Source organism: Orcinus orca, chromosome 1 (assembly GCF_937001465.1).
Source record: "Orcinus orca chromosome 1, mOrcOrc1.1, whole genome shotgun sequence".
Taxonomy (NCBI): domain Eukaryota; kingdom Metazoa; phylum Chordata; class Mammalia; order Artiodactyla; family Delphinidae; genus Orcinus; species Orcinus orca.
This window is the reverse complement of record NC_064559.1, coordinates 5,082,336-5,105,766: the sequence shown is the minus strand read 5'-3', so window position 1 is coordinate 5,105,766 and position 23,431 is coordinate 5,082,336. Positions and strand designations below refer to the sequence as shown.

At 35.2% G+C, this 23,431-nt stretch overlaps 1 protein-coding gene across 13 annotated transcripts in view; it reads right to left on the bottom strand.

The window, feature by feature from the left end:
* The window catches only part of SDCCAG8 (SHH signaling and ciliogenesis regulator SDCCAG8), a 267,820-nt gene that overhangs the window by 200,180 nt on the left and 44,209 nt on the right, over positions 1–23,431 (bottom strand). For 11 of the 13 annotated variants that reach the window (XR_007478804.1, XR_004479471.2, XM_004284509.4 and 8 more), the window contains 3 exons: positions 23,125–23,265; positions 14,779–14,843; positions 11,628–11,816 (listed from right to left, as the gene is read on the bottom strand). Coding sequence is in view for 10 of the 13 variants with exons in the window: in XM_004284509.4 (XP_004284557.2) it covers positions 11,628–11,816; positions 14,779–14,843; positions 23,125–23,265 (395 nt within the window). In the remaining 3 variants the exon portion in view is untranslated. Of the gene's footprint in view, positions 1–11,627; positions 11,817–14,778; positions 14,844–23,124; positions 23,266–23,431 lie in introns of those variants that run through there. The other 2 variants (XM_033414403.2, XM_033414408.2) reach the window with 2 other exon arrangements.

Sequence of the window (23,431 nt, the reverse complement as noted above, 5' to 3'; positions counted from 1 at the left end):
ATTTTCAGAAGTACCCTAGGCTAAGCTATTTCTTGGGGATAGAATTGAACTGAATGCCAAAATGCGTTGGCATGTAAAATAGCAAGGATCCAATCTTATGGATTAAATAAATCCATATAAAATTCTACATGGCCAGCCCAACACCAGGCCTGAGTGAGCCTCTCACAATGGGAAATTTTACATGATATATCAATGTGAGAATGAGAGGGCAGTTCTCCAAATTACCATCTTCCAAGGCAAAAGTTCTTTAACTGCTTAAAAATACCATGTGAATATTTTGATGAATATGATCAAGGAGTTTTTCAAACAAAGCAAGCAATGCAGCATTAACCCTGTAACATGCCATCATGATCCAGATGAAAGAGCAGCTGAGGCAGAAGATGAGGGAAGAAGCATGGGTGTCAGTTCTGGGATGAACTAACAAGCATGTAGTATTTAAGGAACCTAGTGTAACAATCAGAGCAAAAAGGAGAAAGTCCCTGAATAATCTTGGCCAATGTTTAAAATAAGGAAAAGGGAGAGTTGGGCTGATATATACATGAGCTTCATCTTGAAATATGGAGTGCCTAAGAAGTGCCTTTAATTCTTAAGTTATTCCACAGTTGCTAGCAGTTTTAAGCTTTATTAAGCATTGCTAGTAAGTATTATCACTGTTTTTAAAAAGAAAGTCCAGAAGGCTAACTACAACATTTCCTTCTTCCTCATTTCTGGGAAGTTCCTACCCATAGTCTTTCAAAGCCAGCTATACTGAAGATTGCCAATCACCCACCCCCAAGTCACAAGCTGGACTGAAGTCCCAGGATAGTACAGTAGTAATCATTTCTCCTGTCTGAAAAGTACACTGAAGCTCCTCCAAGGCACTATGAGCTACAGAAAGGAATTTAATATAAAGCAGTTCCACCCTGATTCCCATTTGAAAGTATTTTGATCATTAAGAAAGAAAGAGCGGTTATTGTTGCTCTTACCTAGTTCATGACATAATGAGGTCTGAGTGGAAGGCAGAAATTAAAAAATACTATAAGGACTTCAAACCAACTTTTAAATTATATCCAATGTACTCAGCAGTCGTTAAGTATTCCCTCCAAAAAGTCCCAAGTGCCCTAACAAAACACCACAAACATATGGGTTGTCTGGTCTCCAAGTTGTGCCTGATCCTCTCCTTTTCAGCTGCCCAATGTTGTGTCACATAGTCAATAAATTACATGCTAAAAAATCAACAACATAGTTTAAAACTAGTGTTACAATGCTACATTTTGAATAGAGGCCAGGAAACTCTTTTGATTTATCATATTTGGGATATAACTTTTTAAAAATCCATATTAGAGTCATGAAGGAAATACTATGATACAGTTCTTTGAGGGTTCAGGCTTCTACCTATGCTTCAAACTAGAAATCCAAACGTAAAAAGTTTTGGTCACTCTTCAAAGTCAGCATACACTCAGTATTCAGCATTCTGCATTACTAAACTGAAAGAAACTGAACACCAGCTTAGGTCATATAGACAAAGATTTTCATTTGTAATAAAAGCAGAAACCTTCCATAGTATACTGTTATTAAGGTAGAACATGAGCCAACGACATGCTGACAAAGCAGAAAACCGAACTGAGAAGGTTAACATTTATTTTAAGAGGCTAAGAGCTGAAATTTAGGATAGAGACAAAGAAATATATAACTGAGCAAGAATCTAATTCCTAAATGACTGCCAGACTTGGAATCAATGAAAACACTGTAGCTTCCTTTCAAAATATTTTTCTCATGACCTAAAAGGATAATATGAAATGCAATATAATAGGGGGAAAAAAAGTTTTTTATTTGTTGATTGGTTTTGTCAGACTACTTAGTTTATCTTAGACTATCCTCTTTATCTGCATGACTTTGAATATGCTTTTTCCATTTTAAAATTAAATTTTCATTACTTTCTCCTTATAATAAATTAATTACCAATATGGTTAGGGACCTATTTAACACATACTTTCAATTTCAATGCCTTCTTCTACTTCTCCAGTGGTAATCACTGTTAAATATTGTGTGTTTATTCTTTCATATCTTTCTCTATGCATATGTATGAACCTGGAGAAAATATATAGTAAGGTTGTGAATGGACCTCTGAAGGAATACAAACAGTTTCATACCAGGTATGTCTTTCTCATCTTGTTTTATTTTTTTCCTTCAACAACATATTTTGGAACTTGGTCCCACATTAGTACATATAGATCTACTTCAATCATTTTTTTTTGGCTGTGCATAAAATGTCATAGTTATCTCAACTGTAGTTTAGTTATTCTTCTTTGAAGAATATTTAGGTTGTTCACATCTAAAAGAAAAACCTCTTGTTTTCTTCTACACCCAGTTTCTGTATTCACAACACTTCTGATACCACATGTGTAGGTTTTCCACATACAGCACTTCTCTTAATTCTCAGTGGACACTAACTCAATTCTGACACTAACTGCCTGGAGTTGGTACAGACCCCACAGGTTAAGGCTCAGTCCCACAAAACTGCCCTCCACTTTAGGTGCCAATTGCAAGTCCCAGGTATCTTGTATCTCTGACCAACTGGCCAGAAATCATGGGTTCCCATGACCCCTTCTAGGATTAAACACTTTGCTAGAACAGTTCACAGAACTCAGGAAAGTGTTTTCCTTACTATTTCCCCTTTATTATAAAAGACCCAACTCATGAACAGATAAACAGAAGAGATGCCTAGGGCAAGGTATGTGGAAAGGGGTGTGGACCTTCCATGCCCTGTCTGGGAGTGCCACCCTCTACTACCTCAATGTTTTGACCAATCCAGAAGCTCCCTAAACTCCATTGCTTAGCGTTTTTATAGAAGTTCCATAGGCATGCTTGATTAAATCATTGCCATTGGTGACTGGACTCCATCTCCAGCCCTTCCCCTTCCTAAAGGCTGGGGAGTAGAGACTGAAAATTCCAATCTTCTAATCATATGGATGGTTTCTGTGGCAACCAGCACTCCCATCCTTAGTGGGTTTCCAAAAGTCATCTACTTAACATAAACTCAGGAGTGGTTGAAATGGGCTTCTTAAGAATAACAACCTATTTCAGAAGCAGGGGACAAAACCCAAATATTAGTACAAAATATGTACCTATTACTTTCACCACTTAGAAAAATACAAGAGTTTTAGGAGCTCTATACAGGGAACAGGAGATGAAGACCAAAATACATATTTCTTATTAAATCACAATATCATGACACCATCACAAATAATGTTGCAAAAAGAGTTCCTACAAATGCCCCATTATGCACATACATACATTCTCTATGGTAGATTCTGAAATGTGTAATACATAATTTAAATATTAATGAATAGTGCTAAATTACCCTTCAAAGTAGTGTCAATTTATAGTTCCACCAGCAGGGTATGAAAATACACACTTATTCATAGCCTCATCATTCTTGAGACCTTTTTTAAATGTTCACCAATTTGATAGTTGGCATTTTTAAATGTATTTCCTTGAATAGTAACAGAATGAATACCTTTTAAAATAAGATAAAACTTGCAAAGAAGAACTAGGTGAAGTGGAGATAAGCAGTCTCTAATAAAGAGTTCAAGGTAATGATCATAAACATGCACAATGAATTTGGGAGGAAAGTGGATGAACACAGGAAGATGTTTAACAAAAACTTAGAAAATACAAAAGGAATCAAACAGAGCTGAAGAATATATAACCGAAATTTAAAAATACACTAGAAGGAATCAATAGTAGGTTAGATAATACATAGGAAAAATCAGCAAACTGGAAGACAGAATAGTAGACACACACAAGAGAAAGAAATACAAACAAGAAACTAAAAAGTCATAAAATGAAAAAGGAAAATAGCAAAAAAAGAAGGGACAGAAAAGAACTTCAAGAATAACCCCAAAACAACTAACAAAATGGCAATGAATACAGACTTATCACTAATTATTTTAAATGTAAATGGACTAAAGCCTCCAATCTAAAGACACAGAGTGGCTGAATGGATACAGAAACAACACCTGTATATATGATGCCTACAAGAAACTCACTTCAGATCTAAAGACACACAAAGATTGAAAGTGAGAGGATGGAAAAAGATAATCCATGCAAATGAAAATCAAAACAAAGCTGGGGGCAGCAATACTTTTATCAGACAAAATAGACTTTAAAACAAAGAGTGTAACAAGAGACAAAGAAGGACATTACATAACGATCAAGGGATTGATCCAAGAAGATGATATAACAAGTATAAATATATATGCACCCAACATAGGAGCACCTAAATACATAAAGCAAATATTAACAACCATAAAGGGAGCTACTGACACAATAATAGAAGTGGACCTTAATATCCCACTTAAATCAATGGACAGATCATCCAAACAGAAAAATCAATAAGGGAACACTGTCCTTATATGATACATTAGACCAAATAACTTAATAGATATATGTGGAACATTTCATCCAAAACCAGCAGATTATACATTCTCTCCATTCTCCAAGAAAGATCACATGCTAGGACATGAAACAAGCCTCAGTAAATTAAAAAAAAATTGAAATCATATCAAGCATCTTTTCTGACCTTGAAATCACCTATGAGAAAAAAAAAAACTACAAAAACCACAAATACATGGAGTATAAACAATATGCTAAAAACAACCAATGGGCCACTGAAGATATCAAAGAAGAAATAAAAAATACCTGTAGATAAATGAAAATGAAAACATGATGATCCAAAATCTATGGGATGCAGCAAAAGCAATTCTAAGAGGGAAGTTTATAGAGATACAAGCCTACTTCAGGAAACAAGAAAAATCTCAAATAAATAACCTAACCTTACACCTAAAGGTAGTAGAAAAAGAAGAACAAACAAAGCCCAAAGTTAGCGGAAGGATAGAAATCATGAAGATCAGAGTGGAAATAAACGAAATAGAGACTAAAACAACAATAGAAAAGATGAACGAGAAGTTACAACCAACACCACAGAAACTCAAAGGATCATAAGAGATTATTATGAACAATATTATGCCAATAAAATGAACAACCCAGAAGAAATGGACAAATTCCCAGAAATGTACAATCTCCCAATACTGAACCAGAAAGAAATAGAACATATGAGTAGACCAATTACTCATAATGAAATTGAATTAGTAATTTAAAAAATCTCCCAACAAACCAAAGTCTAGGACCAGGTGGCTTCACAGGTGAATTCTACCAAATGTTCAGAGAAGAGTTAATACCTATCCTTCTCAAACTATTCCAAAAAAACTGCAGAGGAAGGAACTCTTCCAAGCCCATTTTGGAAGGCCAGCATCACCCTGACACCAAAACCAGACTGAAGAACCTAGATGGAAATTAAATATCCTCAGCAAAATACTAGCAAACCAAATCCAACAATACATTAAAAGGATCATACACCATGATCAAATGGGATTTATCCTAGGAATGAAAGGATTTTTCAATATCTGCAAATCAATCAGTGTGATACACCACATTAACAAACTGAAGAATAAAAACCATATGATCATCTCAGTAGATGCAGAAAAAGCTTTCTGACAAAATTCAACATTCATTTATAATAAAACCTCTCCAGAAAATATGTTTAGAGGGAACATACCTCAACATAATAAGGGCCATACATGATAAGCCCACAGCTAACATCACAATCAACAGTGAAAAGCAGAAAGCATTTCCTCTAAGATCAGGAATAAGACAAGGATTCCCACTCTCACCACTTTTTGGACAGGGGGCGGGCGGGGGGAGCAGAGAAAGGTTTATTGCAGGGGCGTGCAAGGAAAATGGGGGACTGATCGCCCCAGAAACCCTAACTCCCTGAATGGTTTCAGCAAAATATTTTTAAGGGCAAGCTGAGGGAGGGGTGAGGTTGGTTGTTGCAAACTTCTTGGTGCAGGAATCCTTTGTCCATGAAGGTTAGGTCACAATGTTCCTGTAAACCTCCAACAAAACAACTGTTACTCTCTGTTCTGCAACTTTTTATCTCTATATGAATGGAAAAGTGTTATACTCTTAAAGGTCAGAGCCTTGAGAATGGGCTATCCTGTATATTTCAGGCTATAGGCAACATTCTTAACTTGAAGCAAAAGCCATAGAATACAAAGGTTAAAGTAAAAGAAACAGATTTTATATGGAGTCAGATTTGTTCTTCCCTATCACAGTATCAGACTCAAGGACACCACCAGCTATTCTCATAACAGTATCTGCTGGCAGCTGCCACCTGCAACCTGATGGTCTCAAGGTCCCTCCTTGTAACTAAGCAATCATTTCAAGCCCCAGCCAATCGTTGCTTAACAGGCACCCTTACTTCTTCTTCTTTTTTTTTTTAATACATTTATTTATTTATTTATTTTGGCTGTGTTGGTTTTGTTTTGTTTTTTAACATTTTTATTGGAGTATAATTGCTTTACAATGGTGTGTTAGTTTCTGCTTTATAACACAGTGAATTAATTATACATATACATATATCCCCATATCTCTTCCCTCTTGCATCTCCCTCCCTCCCACCCTCCCAGCTGGTCACAAAGCACTGAGCTGATCTCCCTGTGCTATGTGACTGCTTCCCACAAGCTATCTATTTTACATTTGGTAATGTATACATGTCCAGGCCACTCTCTCACTTTGTCCCAGCTTACCCTTCCCACTCCCCATGCCCTCAAGTCCACTCTCTAGTAGGTCTGCGTCTTTATTCCCGTCTTGCCCCTGGGTTCTTCATGACCTTTTTTTTTTTTCTTAGATTCCATATATATGTGTTAGCGTATGGTATTTGTTTTTCTCTTTCTGACTTACCTCACTCTGTATGACAGACTCTAGGTCCATCCACCTCACTACAAATAACTCAAGTTCATTTCTTTTTATGGCTGAGTAATATTCCATTGTATATATGTGCCACATCTTCTTTATCCATTCATCTGTCAATGGACACTTACATTGCTTCCAAGTCCTGGCTATTGTAAACAGAGCTGCAATGAACATTGTGGTACATGACTCTTTTTGGATTATGGTTTTCTCAGTGTATATGCCCAGTAGTGGGATTGCTGGGTCATATGGTAGTTCTATTTTTAGTTTTTTAAGGAACCTCCATACTGTTCTCCATAGTGGCTGTATCAATTTACATTCCCACCAGCAGTGTATGAAGGTTCCCTTTTATCCACACCCTCTCCAGCATTTATTGTTTGTAGATTTTTTGAAGATGGCCATTCTGACCGGTGTGAGATGATACTTGCAGCTCCACTTACTCTACACAGTCAACTTATTTAATTTTGACGCTCACCACTTTTATTCAACATAGTATTGGAAGTCCTAGCCACAGCAATCAGACAAGAAATAAAAGGAATCCAAATTGGAAAGGAAGAAGTAAAACTGTCATTGTTTGCAGATGACATGATACTATATGTAAAAAATCCCCAAGATGCCATCAAAAAAATAATAGTCATCAATGAATCCAGTAAAGTTCTAGGATACAAAATTAATATACAGAAATCTGCTGAATTTCTATACATTAACAATAAACTATCAGAAAGAGCATTTAATAAAACAATCCAATTTCCCATCGCATTAAAAAGAAAAAAATACCTAAAAATAAATCTAACTAAGGAGGTAAAAGACCTATAATTGGACAGCTATAAAACACTAATGAAAGAAATTGAAGACGGCAGAACAAATGGAAAGATATCCCCTGTTCACGGATTGAAAGAATTAATATTGTTAAAATGTCCATAGTACCCAAGGTAATCTACAGATTCAATGCAATCCCTATCAAGATACCAATGGCATTTTTCACAGAACCAGAGAAAATAATTCTAAAATATGTTTGGAAACAAAAGACCCTGAATAGCCAAAACAATGTTGAGAAAGAAGAACAGAGATGAAGGTATCACACTCCCTGATTTCAAACTATACTACAAAGCTACAGTAATCAAAACAATATGGTACTGGCACAAAAATGGACACATAGACCAATGGAACAGAACAGAGAGCCCAGAAATAAACCCATGCTTACATGGTCAATTAATCTATGACAAAGTAGGCAAGAACATACAATGGGGAAAAGACAGCCTCTTCAATGAATGGTGTTAGTAAACCTTGACAGCTACATGCAAAAGAGTCAAACTGGACTACTTTTTCACACCATAAACACATATAAACTGAAAATGGATTAAAGAATTAAATGTAAGACCTGCAACTATAAAACTCCTAGAAGAAAACATAGCCAGTATGCTCTTTGACATTGGTCTTAGCAATATTTTTTTGATATATCTCCTCACAAGAGAAACAAAACAAAAATAAACAAGTGTGACTACATCAAACTAAAATGCTTTTACACAGTGAAGGAAACTATCAACAAAATGAAAAGGCAGCCTTCTGAATGGGAGAAGATATTGGCAAACTATGTACCTGATAAGGGGTTAATATCCAAATGACGTATCTGATAAGGGGTAAATATCCAAAGAACTCATACAACTCAACATAAAAAAATAGCCTGATTAAAAACTGAGCAGAGGACCTGAATAGACATTTTTCCAAAGAACTCAAATAGATGGCCAATAGCCACATGATAAGATGCTCAGCAACACTAATCATCAGGAAAATGCACAATTAGATAGCACTTCATACCTGTCAGAATGGTTATCATCAAAATGACAACAAATAACAAGTGTTGGCAAAGATGTGGAAAAAAGGCAACTCTAGAGCACTGTTGTTGGAAATGTAAATTAGTAAGCCATTAGGTAAAACAGTATGGAAGTTCCTCAAAAAATTAAAAGTAGACTACCATAGGATCCAGCAATTTCACTTCTGGGTATTTTTCAGAGGAAAACAAAAACAGAAATTCAAAAGGATGTATGCACCCCTATGTTCATTGCAGTCTTATTTCCAATAGCCATGATATAAAAGCAACCTACATGTCCATCAACAGATGAATGGATTAAAGAGTATGTGATGTATGTGTGTATATATACATACATAAACAATGAAATATTACTCAGCCATACAAAGGAATAAAATCTTGCCATCTGCAACAATATGGATGGACTTAGAGGGTATTATGCTAACTAAAATAAGTCACACAGAGAAAGACAAATACCATATGATTTCACTTATATGTGGAACCTGAAAAACAAAACAAAACAAATGAACAAACATAACAGAATAGAAACAGACTCATAGATACAGAGAACAAACAGGTGGTTGCCAGAGAGGAGGGGTTTGGAAGGATGAGTAAAACAGGTGAGAATAAGCACTACAAACTTCTAGTTACAAAATAAATAAGTCAAAAGGATGAAATGTACAGCATGGGGAATATAGTTAATAATATTGTAATAATTTTGCATGGTGACAGATATTACTAGACTTGTTATGGTGATCATTTTGCAAATGTATAGAATTATCAAATCACTATGTTGTACACCTGGAACTAACATAGTATTGTGGGTCAATTACACTTCAATTAAAGAAAAAACGAATCAGTACTTCCTCGTGTATTATCTTCCTCTTTTATTGCTTACCAGTTCCTAATCTATATCCATTTTGCAACTGGGCAGTTTTTCTTTTCTGTTTCTTTCAAAGGAAATTATTTATACATTGTACCAAAATTTTTGTTATATAAAATGTAAATATTTTCCCATCTTTTTAGTTTGTAATATTGTATCATAAGGATGTTTTGTTTTAATGGAGTCAAGTTTTTTTTTTTCCTTTATGACTCTCACTTCCCTCGTCATGCTCAGAACTTTAATTAGCCCAAGGCCATAAAGATATTTTTCTATATTTTCTTCTAATACTTTTGTAGTCTAGAATCATATCTACGTCTTTAAACCATCTTGAATTTACTTTTGTGAAGTATGATTCCATTCTTTTTTCAAATATAAACAAGCAAATTTTTAACTTCTCTGAGCCTCAGTTTCCTTAGTTGTAAAATGAGGGTAATGTATTTACCTCACCAATGCTTTACAAAGATTAAAAGAGATTATGTTTTTAAATTATCTGGCACAGTCCTTGGCATATAAGAAATGTTTACCACACGTTACTTGTATCTGAAAATATATTTAACATACTTAATAAATTGTCATTATGTTAAATATATATAAGTTAATAGTATATTTAAGAATTAATATAATATTTAACAAAAAGCAGGACTACCACTGTAGATCATGAAAACTACCACTGGAGAAATTCAGTTTTTATACAACAGACAATAGGTTAGTCATATGTAGAAACCATGGCTACCAGACATTTTGACTGCTTCTAAAGTAGGCGAGGTACAGAAGGGTTTTATTATTTATAGAGAATTTACAATATGGCAGGAACTGTTTTAAGCACTATATAGGTATTCTTTCAGTGTCCCCTCAAATATAACACTATTAGGTACTTTTATCTCCATTTTCAAATGGGGGAATTGAGGCATGAGAAATTAAGTAATTTTTGTGAGGTTAGATAGTAAGTTATCAGTAGAACCAAAGTATGGACCCAGGCAGATTGACTCAAAAGCTAGTGCTCTAGTCACAAGGCTAAGCTGCATCTATAATATCCCAAAAGGTAGGTATTATTCCCCCAAACAAAAGAAGACTCCAAACTTAGGGAAGTAAAGTCATTTGTCCAAAGTTCAAAACCAACTTTATTGACCAAGTCTTTCGACTCCTGACACCAGTTCCAATTAGACGATCTCTGATGTTAAGCAATAAATACCAAAATGCCTGTAGGCCAGGTACTCTGCTAGAAGCCAGGGATACAGAAATAAACAAAACACAGTTGCTGTCTGCAAGTATACACAATATATTATAAAGTTACAGGAGGAAGGACCCTAAATCAATTGAGGACAAAATGGGGTGAGGTTGGTGAGAGAATACTTCTAAGAGGAAGTGATGTTTGAACTATTTAAATGAACCCAACAGACAGAGAGAGGTGACCTTGAGCTTAGAGAAAAGTAGAAGGCATGTAAGAGAGAACACCCTCTATAAATCATCATTGGATGGTATATTAAATAATAATTCTCAACTTCTACAGAATATAATTTTCATAGGAAAGGGCTTCCTCTGGAATACTGAAAACAAAACAAAAAAGATGTACACAGAAAACTGTAGTATTTCAGCCTAGATGAAAACTTTGACTCCATAAAAGCTCATTTGTAATTTGTCCTTAGTCGATCCTCAAATATTAATTATGGGATATAGTGGGCCCTTCTTCCAGTGTACTCATAATATTCTTCATAACAGTCACATGATAAAAACTTGATAAAAACTCACTTTACCTATACTACAGCAGAGATATCCAAAATAAGGCAAAATCGAAAGAATTCCTCTCAAACTCAGTTTTGTTATGAATAGTGCTGGATTTGCAATTATAGAGTTATAGAAATGAACAGAATTATAAAGGTTATCTACTTCAATTCTCTCATTTCAGATGAGACTGAAACCAAGAAAGATAAAATTATTTGTCCAAAATGACATGGCTATACACAGTTGGCAGAACCCACATATTCTGTCTTTAAGAAAGCTACAATGAAGGGACCTTTTAAAATCCATTTTATTTGAAGCTTAACATGCGATTTAGCATGGGGATAAAAAACTACTGTGCCCATTTAAAGATATGAGTTTCCATGTTGCCAAAGACTCCACATATAGAAACATACTTACTTAGACAGTCTTTCAATGGTCTGCATGTGAACATTATTATGGGTTTGGGAAAGCACAGCTTCATGCTGAGCACATTTCAAACAAAGACCACCAACACGGTTAGAAATATTAGCAGCAAGAAGAGACTCTTTATGCTTTAGTCGCTCTTTAAGATCTTCACAATTTTTCTGATATTCAACTAGGTCTTTCCTAAAAAGAAGGGAAAAAAGTTCCAGCAAATGGCCAGGTAAAAGTATACTACTTCTAAATGTATCATCATAGTAATAACTACTATCATTTACTGGTGCTTACCTTATTAGGTGCTTTACATACAGTACCTTATTAGTTCTTACCACAGCCCTAAAATGTAAGTGTGATTATCCTAATTGACACTTTGAATAAAATGAGCCTTGAAAATATTAAATTTCAAGTTGTTTTAGGATTTTAACAGATTAGTCTGCCTCTGATACTGGCTTTTTTTTCACAGGATCCTATCTCCACACAAAAAAATAAAACTCCAAACACAAATCCTAAATAGTTTCTCTTAATAAAGGGGTGGAGCAACATAACACAATATCCTTGAATTGAGGGAAATACCCTATCTCAAATGTTCACCCCTTAAAATTTGTAAAGACAACCTTAAAAGATCACATAAAGAAAATGGATTTTATGCATGAGTAATTTATTACTGTTCATTTTTCTTCAGTAAAAAAAAAAAAGAAAATTATCCATAGAGACACAGATGTAGAGAACAAACGTTATGGACACCAAGGGAGGAAAGCAGTGGGTGGGGGAGCAGTGGTGGTGGTGGGATGAATTGGGAGATTGGGATTGACATATATACACTAATATGTATAAAATAGATAACTAATAAGAACCTGCTGTATAAAAAAATAAATAAAATTCAAAAAAAATTATCTAATCTACAAAGAACTGCTTCAAAAGAGAGTGGGCTACAGAAAGAAGTTAGAACTTGCCAGACATAAGATTTCATAAGTAGCAGCTATTAGCTGGAAATATGCAACTTGGTAAAGAAAGGGCTGAGGAACTGTGTGTGTGTGCTCTTTGTTTGTTTTAATGGGATAGCTCTTGGATGAGGTTTTTCTCCAAGTTGACTTGTCAAGGATTAAAAGACCAGTATATGGGTTGTATTTTCCTCCCCCTGCCCAAAAAAGCTTTGGTAAAGTCAACTTGGGTAACTGAGCTTCCTTGCATACACATCCCTTTCATGTTGTATTTTTTTAAAACTTCCTAACTTAAAAAGGAAAAAGTTGTTCTTAAATTCTTAGACTGCTGAAGGCAGGCACTTTATCTCTGGCTCAGACTACTCTCTGCTGTTTCTATTAAATTCAGAGATTTATAGCCATCCTAATTTGTTCACTGTCACAAAGGAGAAGCCAATAATCAAGACACCTGGCTGTCACATACTACCTCGACTCTTGGGATTTAGGGGGCTTTGAGACAGCCTGGGAGAGGTGGGAAAGATCTACAGGAAATCTAAGGGTTAAAAAAAGCTAATCTAATGACACGCTGAAGCAGAAAAATAGGAGCTGTTGATGTCCTATTCCCAAGATGATATCTACAACATAATAAGTTTTCTTTCTACTTATCATGTAGAAAAAGTCTGACTTTCAAAGGCTTAAAAAGAACTTTAGAAGTACATTCCAAAGTCAGAGTCTCCATTACTATTTCTGTCAGGTTCAAATTCAAAACACTCAAGTAGATTCAGTTACATGAAATGGCAAAAAGAAAATTAAAAACAAAAAGGTAACGTAAAACCAGAGTTTATAAGAGTAGTGATTTTATTTCTTTCTTTAAGAAAATGCTTCTTTAAATAATCTTAAATTATACTAAAAGAAAATGAGGAAACAGAAGAATGCAGGAAACAAAGTCTGGTCCATTGCAAAGTGACGTTTTAATGTAATTAAAGATTGCATAGTTGAATTGTGAATGAGACAAAATAAGTCACATTCCCAAAAATATAATGACCTAGAAATATATCACTTTAAAAACTGAAGAACCAAAACACAATAGAAATCAACATATAGCAAATCAAGAAACCAAAAATTAGATCACCTTTTAAAAGTTTAGGTTTCTTCATGAAAGCTCTAGTAAAGATCTCTAGAGAAATCCTCAACCTTATGAGGCATGAAAAGCATAAGAGTATATTAAAATAAATGAATAATAACATTTGCAACAAAAGCCATGAGTTCTGGTTCTTAGTATTACTCTAGTTATGTCTCTAGACAATGTACAGCCTGGAAGATGTTAAATTTTATTTCAAATTGGACTTATTAAAATAAAATTATAAAAATATTTTAAAGGTTATTCCACTTGAAAATATTTCATTACCACTATTTCAATTAACCTTTAATTTAAAAAAATTAACTCCTATCTTTTCCTACTCATAATATATAACAAAGCACTAATGGTTAATCTATAATATATAGGTTTTATTGGGATTTTTGATAACATATGAAAAAGTACATGAAAATTCATATATACTCAAATTCACCATGTATACAAATACTCAAACTATTATATTATTGTTGCAATTTAAAAATTAGACGAAGACTACCTACAGAGGAAAAAAATACTTGCTTGTAATTTGAAAATTAAAGTGCTTTATTTATACTATTTTATTTTAAAAACATAATTTCCATAAGAGCAGCTTCTGATTCTTTTTTCTATGGGAAAACACAAATTTTTTTTTTTTTTTTTTTGCGGTACGCGGGCCTCTCACTGTTGTGGCCTTTCCCGTTGCGGAGCACAGGCTCCGGACGCGCAGGCTCAGTGGCCATGGCTCACGGGCCCAGCCGCTCCGCGGCATGTGGGATCCTCCCGGACCGGGGCACGAACCCGTGTCCCCTGCATCGGCAGGCGGACTCTCAACCACTGCGCCACCAGGGAAGCCCGAAAACACAAATATTTTACAACTGATGAAGGGATAAAATTTATAACTTAGCTCACAGTTCTTTGAAATGGGGTTTGAAAAAGGACTTCACAAATCCCCTTATCCTTTACCATTCTTAGCAAATTTCATATATTGCATATAAAATATCATCAAGTAATTCCTATACTGACTAAAACTGGCATTTCAGCAAACATTCAAACATATTTTTAAGATCATTATGGTTTTGCCAATAACTTTAAATAGATGATAATACTTTACCTCAAAAACATCAATTGAGATTCCAGGATTTTACTCTTTTCCTCATAAGTAAGTTTTAGTCTCTCCTTTAGAAAAGAAAAAAAAAGTATATTTCTCCATGCCCTGTGTTTTATAAGCAAATTTTAATTATTAATATTAAATTCATTTCTTTTTACCCAAGAGGAAAATCATTGTGTCCCCTCTGGAATCACTTTCCCTAGCCCACCCCAAATACTCTTATTTTTATTGAGCAGAGGCCTGCAGAGAATTACTGAGTCATAAAATGGTGATTACTAACAAAAATTTTTTTTCAAAATTGCATACATCAGTTCTTATTTTTTAAAAAGTGTGACTCTAGGCAAAACCAATTATAAACTGTAAGGTCCATGAAGACAAGAATCAAATCTTCCTGGAATCTCCCATTGTGACTGCTGCATAGCTGACATACCAAAAAATATGTGCCGGATGAATGATAAAAAGGATGCTATAAATCACAGGACGACAGACCAAAGTGATATACAATCTACAAGCCTCTGCTGATATCCAGTTTTTCTTTAATTCAACATATATTTATTGGGTTTCTACGACGAAGACACCACTAACCTCCAGGAGATTTAAGAAGGAACAGAAAGACAGATGAACAATTACAACTATTTATAATTTACTCTAATGAAAATACAGAAGGTAAAATGAAATCAGAAAGGCAGGAACTTGTAATTCAGCTGAAGAGAAGTACAGAAGCCTTCATTGGAGGAGATGCAAAGATTGAAGGATGATTTCCAATAGAGCAAAAGGCACAGAAGCTGGAGAAGGCATGCTATATATTTGGCCAATCAGTATCACTAGAATGTAGAATGCTAGGTGGAAGAGTAGATAGAGATGGGCTGATTAGGTAAGGTGGTCAGTGAGAAGAATAAAAATATGAAGACTTTTATTTAGTCTATACAACTAAATAAAAGTCTCTATGTAGTTGATGTATTAGATGGACACTGAAATCTTTTTATCAGTATTGAATCTTAAATTACTCTGAAGCGTGGAAAAAGGGGATCATCACAAATGAAGACATTGCAAATAAACATCAATAGGTGAGAGATAAATGCATGAACAAGAGAAATCAAGCAACAAAGATAGAAAATATTTAGTACAAAGCAGTATAAAAGTAAAATTGACAGAATTTTTTTCTCTTTAGTGTTAAATTTTATTTATTTATTTTTCTATAAATTTATGTATTTTATTTATTTATTTTTGGCTGCATTGGGTCTTTGTTGCTGCGTGCGGGCTTTCTCTAGTTGTGGTGAGCGGGGGCTACTCTTCATTGAGGTGCGCAGGCTTCTCACTGTGGTGGCTTCTCTTGTTGTGGAGCATGGGCTCTAGGCACGCGGGCTCAGTAGTTATGGCTCACAGGCTCTAGAGCGCATGTTCAGTAATTGTGGTGCACAGGCTTAGTTGCTCCGCGGCATATGGGATCTTCCCCAAACAGGGCTTGAACCCATGTCCCATGCATTGGCAGGCGGATTCTTAACCATTGCACTACCAGGGAAGTCTTAGTGTTAAATTTTATTTTGTTTTATTTATTTTTTTATTAAAGTATAGTTGATTTACAATATTGTATATGTTTCAGGTCCACAGCCAAGTGATTTAATTATATACATTTTTTCAGATTACATTCCATTATAGGTTATTATGAGATATTGAATATAATTCCCTGTGCTATACAGTAAATCCTTCTTGCCTATTTATTTTACGCATACGAGTTTGCATCTGTTAATTCCATACTCCTAATTTGTCTCTCCTTCCCTCCCTCGGTAACCATAAGTTTGTTTTCTATGTCTGTGAGTCTATTTCTGTTTTGTATATAGATTCATTTGTATTATTTTTTAGATTTCACATATAAGTGATATGATATAGTGTTTGTATTTGTCTGTCTGACTTACTTCACTAAGTATAATATTCTCTAGGCCCATCCATGTTGCTGCAAATGCAATGTTTCATTCTTTTTATGGCAGAGTAATATTCCATTTTATATATGTGTATATATATATAAACATATCTTCTTAAGCCAATTGTCTGTTGATGGGTACTTGAGTTGTTTCCACGTCTTGGCTATTGTAAATAGTGCTGCTATGAACATTTGGGTGCATGTGTCTTCTCAAATATGAGGTTTCATTTTTTTCAGATAAATACCCAGGAGTGGGATTGCTGGATCATATGGTAGCTCTATTTTGAGTTTTTTAAGGAACCTCCATCCTGTTTCCCATAGTGGCTGCACCAGTTTACATTCCCTCCAACAGTGTATGAGGGTTCCCTTCTCTCCATACCCTCTCCAGCATTTATTATTTGTAGACCTTTTGCCTCTCACTGTTGTGGCCTCTCCTGTTGCGGAGAATAGGCTCTGGATGCACAGGCTCAGCGGCCATGGCTCACAGGCCTAGCCGCTCCGCGGCATGTGGTATCTTCCCGGATCCGGGCACGAACCCATGTCCCCTGCATCGGCAGGCGGACTCTCAACCACTGCACCACCAGGGAAGCCCCTATTTGTCGACTTTTTGATGATGGCTATTCTGACCAGTGTGAGGTGATAACTCATGGTGGTTTTGATTTGTATTTCTCTAACAATCTCTTTTCATGTGCCTGTTGGTTATCTGTATGTCTTCTTTGGGAAAATGTCTATTTAGGTCTTCTGCCCATTTTTTTTATTGGGTTGTTTGTTTTTTTGATATTGAGTTATATTAGCTGTTTGTATTTTTGGATATTAACCCCTTGTTGGTCACATCATTTGTAGATATTTTCTCCTTTTCCATAGGTTTTGTTGCTGGTTTCCTTTGCTGTGCAAAAGCTTTTAGGTCCCACTTGTTTATTTTTGCTTTCATTTCTTTTGCCTTGGGAGACTGATCTAAGAAAATATTGCTACAATTTATGTCAGAGAATGATTTGCCTATGTTCCCTTCTAGGCTTTCTATCATGTCATGTAAAGTTGACAGAATTTCATGATTGAATAGATGTGGGGGAGAAAAAGACATTAAAAATAACCCTGGGTTGCTGAATTGAGCAACCAGGTGAAAGCTGATGCTAAAGATTTTTCCAGACTGAGAAAAGGAGGTAAATAGAACCATTAAAATGTTCAACTAATTCAAAAGAAGGCAGAAAAAAAAAGGTGAAGAAATAGTAGATGGGAAAAAAAAGACACAGCGAGATAGTGGATTTAAACCCAATTATATAAATAATCACATTTAAAGGAAAGATATTGTCAGATTGGATAAAAAAAAGCAAAACTCAACTATATGCTGTCCACAAGAAACCCATATTAAATATGAAAATACAACTATGTTAAAAGTAAAAGGATAGGGAAAAAATACCGTGCTAACACTACTTTCAAAATAAAGTAGGAATCAGTCAAAATACAAAAAACCATGTGCTTTTCTCTATACCAGCATTGAGGAGTTATAAAATGAAAAATTTTAAATATGTATGTTGTTTATGATAATATCATAACTAGTCTAGAAATTAATTCTAAAGAAAGATGTGTAAGACCTTTACTCAGAAATTATAAAAGATTATTGACAAAAATTAAAGATGACCTAAATAGAGTGATACATGATTTTAATATTTCACAATATATTACTATAAAGATATCAATTCCTCCCCCCCAAAAAATGACCTATACCTTAAAATGTAATCTCAATCAAAACCACTTAATGGCTTTTTGAAACTTGACAAATTAACTCTAAAATGTACTTGTAAATGCAAAAGGCAAGAAACAGTCAGGACATTCTTCAGGTCAATGAACAATGTTGGAAGACTTGGTCTACCAGATGCAGCGTTATAAGAATCAAGACAGAATAGTAGTAGCACAAAGAAGTAGTAGCACAGACACCAAGGAAATAAAACACAAAGCCCAGAAACAGACTCACACACATACACACACCTGATTTATAACAAATGTGGCAGGCGAATGATTGTCTTTTCAACAGTGGTGCTGTGATATATAAATAACCCTATGGAAGAAGTAACCCCCTACACTTCACATCAGATACAAAAATAAATTCCACGTACACTGTAGTTCTAAATGTAAAAAGCAAGATTATAAAGTTTCTGAAAGATAATATAGGAGAATATCTTCATGACTTGGGGGTAGGGAAACACTTTTTATATAGGACACAAAAGGCACTAAAAAAATAAAGGGAAAACACCGATAAATTGGACCACATTAAAATTAAGAAATTCTAATCAAGAAAGAGAAAACGAAAACTCTCAAGAGAGTTCCAAGGCAAGCCATAAAAGTAAGAAAATATGTTTTAACAGATATAACTAACAAAGGGCTTGTATCCATAATATATTAAGAACTTCAAAAAAACATTGTCAGATAATTCAAAACAATAAGTAGGATATTAGAACAGGCATCTCACAAAAGAGCACATCAAATGGCCAATAAATATATGAGAAGATATTCAATCACATGAGTAATCAGAGAAATGAAAATTAAAATCACAATGAGATGGCACTACAAGCCCATCAGAAAAACAGAATATCAAGTGTTGGCAAGGATACAGGGCAATGGTATCACTCATATGCTGCTGACAGAAGTGTAAACTGGTAAAAACCACCTTGGAAAAGTTTGCCCTTATCTCTCAAATCGAACATATATATACACTACGACCAACAGTGCCACACCAAGGTACATACCCAACGTAAATGTATACGATGCACACCAATAGACATATAAAAGAATATTCATAGCAGCAATATTCACAATAGCCCCAAACTGAAAAAATATAAATGTCTTTCAACAATAGAATGGATACATAGATTGTGTTATAGTCATACAGTAGACCCATCAATGAAAATAAACAAACTTCTAACACATGCAACTACATGTATGAATCTATCAAATATAATGTTGAACAAAAAAGTCTAGACAAAAAAGAATATGTACTATGTGATTCAATTTATGTAATGTTTTAAAAGGCAGGCAGAAATCAATTCGAGTGTTTGGGGATCATGCTTAGAGATCAATTTTCATAAAAGTCAAGATAGTGATTAGCTTTAAGAGAATGAAGGGGCAGTAACTGGGAGAGGGCATGAACAGGGCTTCTGGGACATGGTAATGTTAGACATCTTACAGGTGACAATTATATGCTTGTTGATTTGGAGATATATCATTAAGTACATTTTTGTTTTGCATACTTTTCTGAATTTATGTTAAATTGTTTCATTAGAGGGCTTCCCTGGTGGTGCAGTGGTTGAGAGTCCGCCTGCCGATGCAGGGGACATGGGTTCGTGCCCCGGTCCGGGAAGATACCACATGCCGCGGAGCGGCTGGGCCCGTGAGCCATGGCCGCTGAGCCTGCACATCCGGAGCCTGTGCTCCGCAACAGGAGAGGCCCGCGTAACACACACACACAAAAAAAAAATTGTTTCATTAGAAAAATCAAAGGATGGTATGATCAACTAATGTACATATTACAGAATGCTGCTCCAAGGTTCAGGAAGATGAGGACTGATATGTGGAGGTTATTAATGACCTTGAAAAGAAACATTTTAGGGGAATATAGGTGGGGAGAAGCTCAAATAAAGTATGTTGAAGAGAGAATGGGAGGTGAAGAACAGAGGCATGAGTATAGACAACTGTTTGGAAAGACGTTGGTATGAGGGGAAGCAACTGGGTGATAGTTCAAAGGAAATGTAGGACGAAGAGAATATATTTTGTGTTTGTTTGCTTTGTAGATGGGAGCTAGTAAAGCACATATTTGGCTGAAAATAAACCAGTCACGAGGGATAAAAGATACAAGAACAAGAGGAGGTAAGTGTAAGAGTGAAATCCTTGAAAAAAGTGAGAAAGATTTGGAATATAAAGCACACAAATGCACACAGATGTGACTTTTAACACACAGGATAAAAAAAATGAACCTATAATAGTTATAAATAGAACAATAAGAGAAGACATAAGAGGGAAAATAATTCTAATGTGGGAAAACGAGGAATGGAAGCATGTAATCAGGGAAGGTAGAATGGGAGGGGACACTTGAACTAAGTTTGGCAGGCTGGAAACATTTCAATATGTAGAGGATAAGAAGGAAACATTTTAGGTAGGGATGATTGCATAAACCAAAGTCAATTCTTCAAAGAGAAATGGAATTGGGAAATAAGTTTATGAAGTAGCAAGTAGTGAGTGGTCTGCATGCTTATAGTCAATACTTGTGAACGTGACAGAAGAGTGAGAAGTGAGTCTAGAAATGTAGTTTTAAGTAAATTGTAGATGGCTTGGGAGATTGGTCTTAATCCTATGGGTATTAAGTAGATATTATAGTTTATTCAGGTGGAAAAAAACATATAATTTAGTCTTTCAGATTTTTTTTTTAAAGAAAGGAACTCTTTCCTAAATAGTAGAATAAAGCTTGGATTAGGGAATGAGAAAGAGCAGGAAAATTTGGGCCAGAAAGAGCCTTTAGGAAACTAACAACACCTGTAGATGATAATGACAGCAGAACTGTGATTCCCTCTATATTCCCTAGAACATTCCATTTTTGGTGTTGTTTTTACCCAGATCAGAGGATTTAAAAGTATCATTTGATCTTAAAATAGAATTATTTTAGACTCTTTGGGAAATTAGGACATTCAAAAGCATCTGTGTATAGGGGGAATTTAGAAAGCCACAAACAAGCTCAGGGAAAATGCATGCTCAGGGAAGTCCTAAGAAGACCTGAAGCTTTCACTCAGGCTGATCTCTAGGCTCAGAGCAAGCCTAGCTGAATGGTGAAGACCAGCACAGCCAAACTGCAAAGACTTGGAGAGTTGGTTCTTCTATTTTGGGGGGCTTTTTGGTGTTTTTCTTGTTGTTGTTTGTTTCAGCTCCTGGCAAAGAAATCTGTCAAACATCAGCTGACTATGAGCTAATGAAACAGAGACTTCAATGATCACACGTGACAAGGAATAGTTTCTACAGAAATAGTTTGGAAAACTCTTAAAACAAAAGGACTACTACAGCCTTCAACAATAAAAAAGACAACAAACCTTAAAAAAATGGGATATCTGATTTCCAGAGTTACCACAGTATAACACTTCAATGCTCAATTTTCAACAACAAAAAAAATCACCAGGCATACAAAGAAAGAGGAAAACATGGCTCACTCAATGAAATAGAATAAATTTACAGGAACCATGCTTATGAAACTATAGACATGAGACTTACTAGACCAAAACTTTAAAACAACTGTCTTAAATATGCTCAAAATGCTAAGAGAAAACATGGACAAAGAACTAAAGGAAGTCAGGAAAACAAATTATAAAAGGGAACCAAACTAATTCTGGAGATGAAAACAACTAAAACTAAAATGAAAAATTCACTAAAGAGATTTTAGGGAAGATATGGGCAGCAGAACAAAGAATCAGTAAATCTGAGGATAGGAAAATTGAAATTATTGAGTCTGAGAAGCAGAAAGAAAAAAGAATGAAGAATTACCAAATGATCCAACAATTCCATTTTTGAGTATATACCCAAATGCCTTGAAAGTAGGGCCTCAAACAGATACTTGTGCATCAATGTTCATAGCAGCCTTATTCACAACAGCCAATAGGCTGAAACCCCCCCAAATCCATTAACAAATGAATGGATAAACAAAGTGTGGTATATATGTACAATGGAATATTATTTACCCTTAAAAAGAAATGAGGGGCTTCCCTGGTGGCGCAGTGGTTGAGAATCTGCCTGCCAATGCAGTGGACACGGGTTTGGGCCCTGGTCTGGGAGGATCCCACATGCCGCGGAGTGACTGGGCCCGTGAGCCATGGCCGCTGAACCTGCGCATCCGGAGCCTGTGTTCCACAACAAGAGAGGCCACGACAGTGAGGGGCCCGTGCACCACGATGAAGAGTGGCCCCCACTCGCTGCAACTAGAGAAAGCCCTCGTGCAGAAACGAAGACTCAACACAGCCAAAAATAAATAAATACAATTTTTTAAAAAAGGAATAAAATTATGATACATGTTACAACATGGATGAAACTTGAAAACTCTATGCTAAATGAGACAAGCCCGATTAAAGGAGAAATATTATTTGATTCCACTTACGTGAAGTACCTAGAATAGGCAAACTCAAAGACAGAAAGTAGAAGAGGTTACCAAGGGTTGCAAGGAGAAGCGAATGGGAGTTATTGTTTAATGGGTAGAGTTTTTGGTTGGGATAATGAAAAAGTTCTGGAAATGAATAGTGTTGATGTTGCACAACACTGTGAATGTACTTAGTGTAAATAAATTATACACTTAAATTTTTAAATGGTTAAAATAGCAAATTTTGTGTTATATATATTTACCACAATAAAAAAGTACCCAAAAACGTAGATGCCTAAGAGAAAAGTACCCAAATACTCACCAGTTCTAGTTTCCATTTTTCAGCCTCACTAGCAGATGCAGCTTTGATAATATCTGCATTGCCATGGGAAAATGATCTCTTGGCAGCTTCATCCACCCTAGAATCTTCACCTGTTGTAATCCAAGAATTCTGTATATTTCCCTAAAATAAAATGTGAAAGTACTTGCATTCAACCTTTAACTTTAAATCAATATATATACTTTACAAATGGAATACTGATTATTATCTGTGATGAAAGGAATAAGAAAAAGAGCAGATGCTTCTAAATACAAATCAAGAATTATTTTACATTTTCAAGCTATTAGGG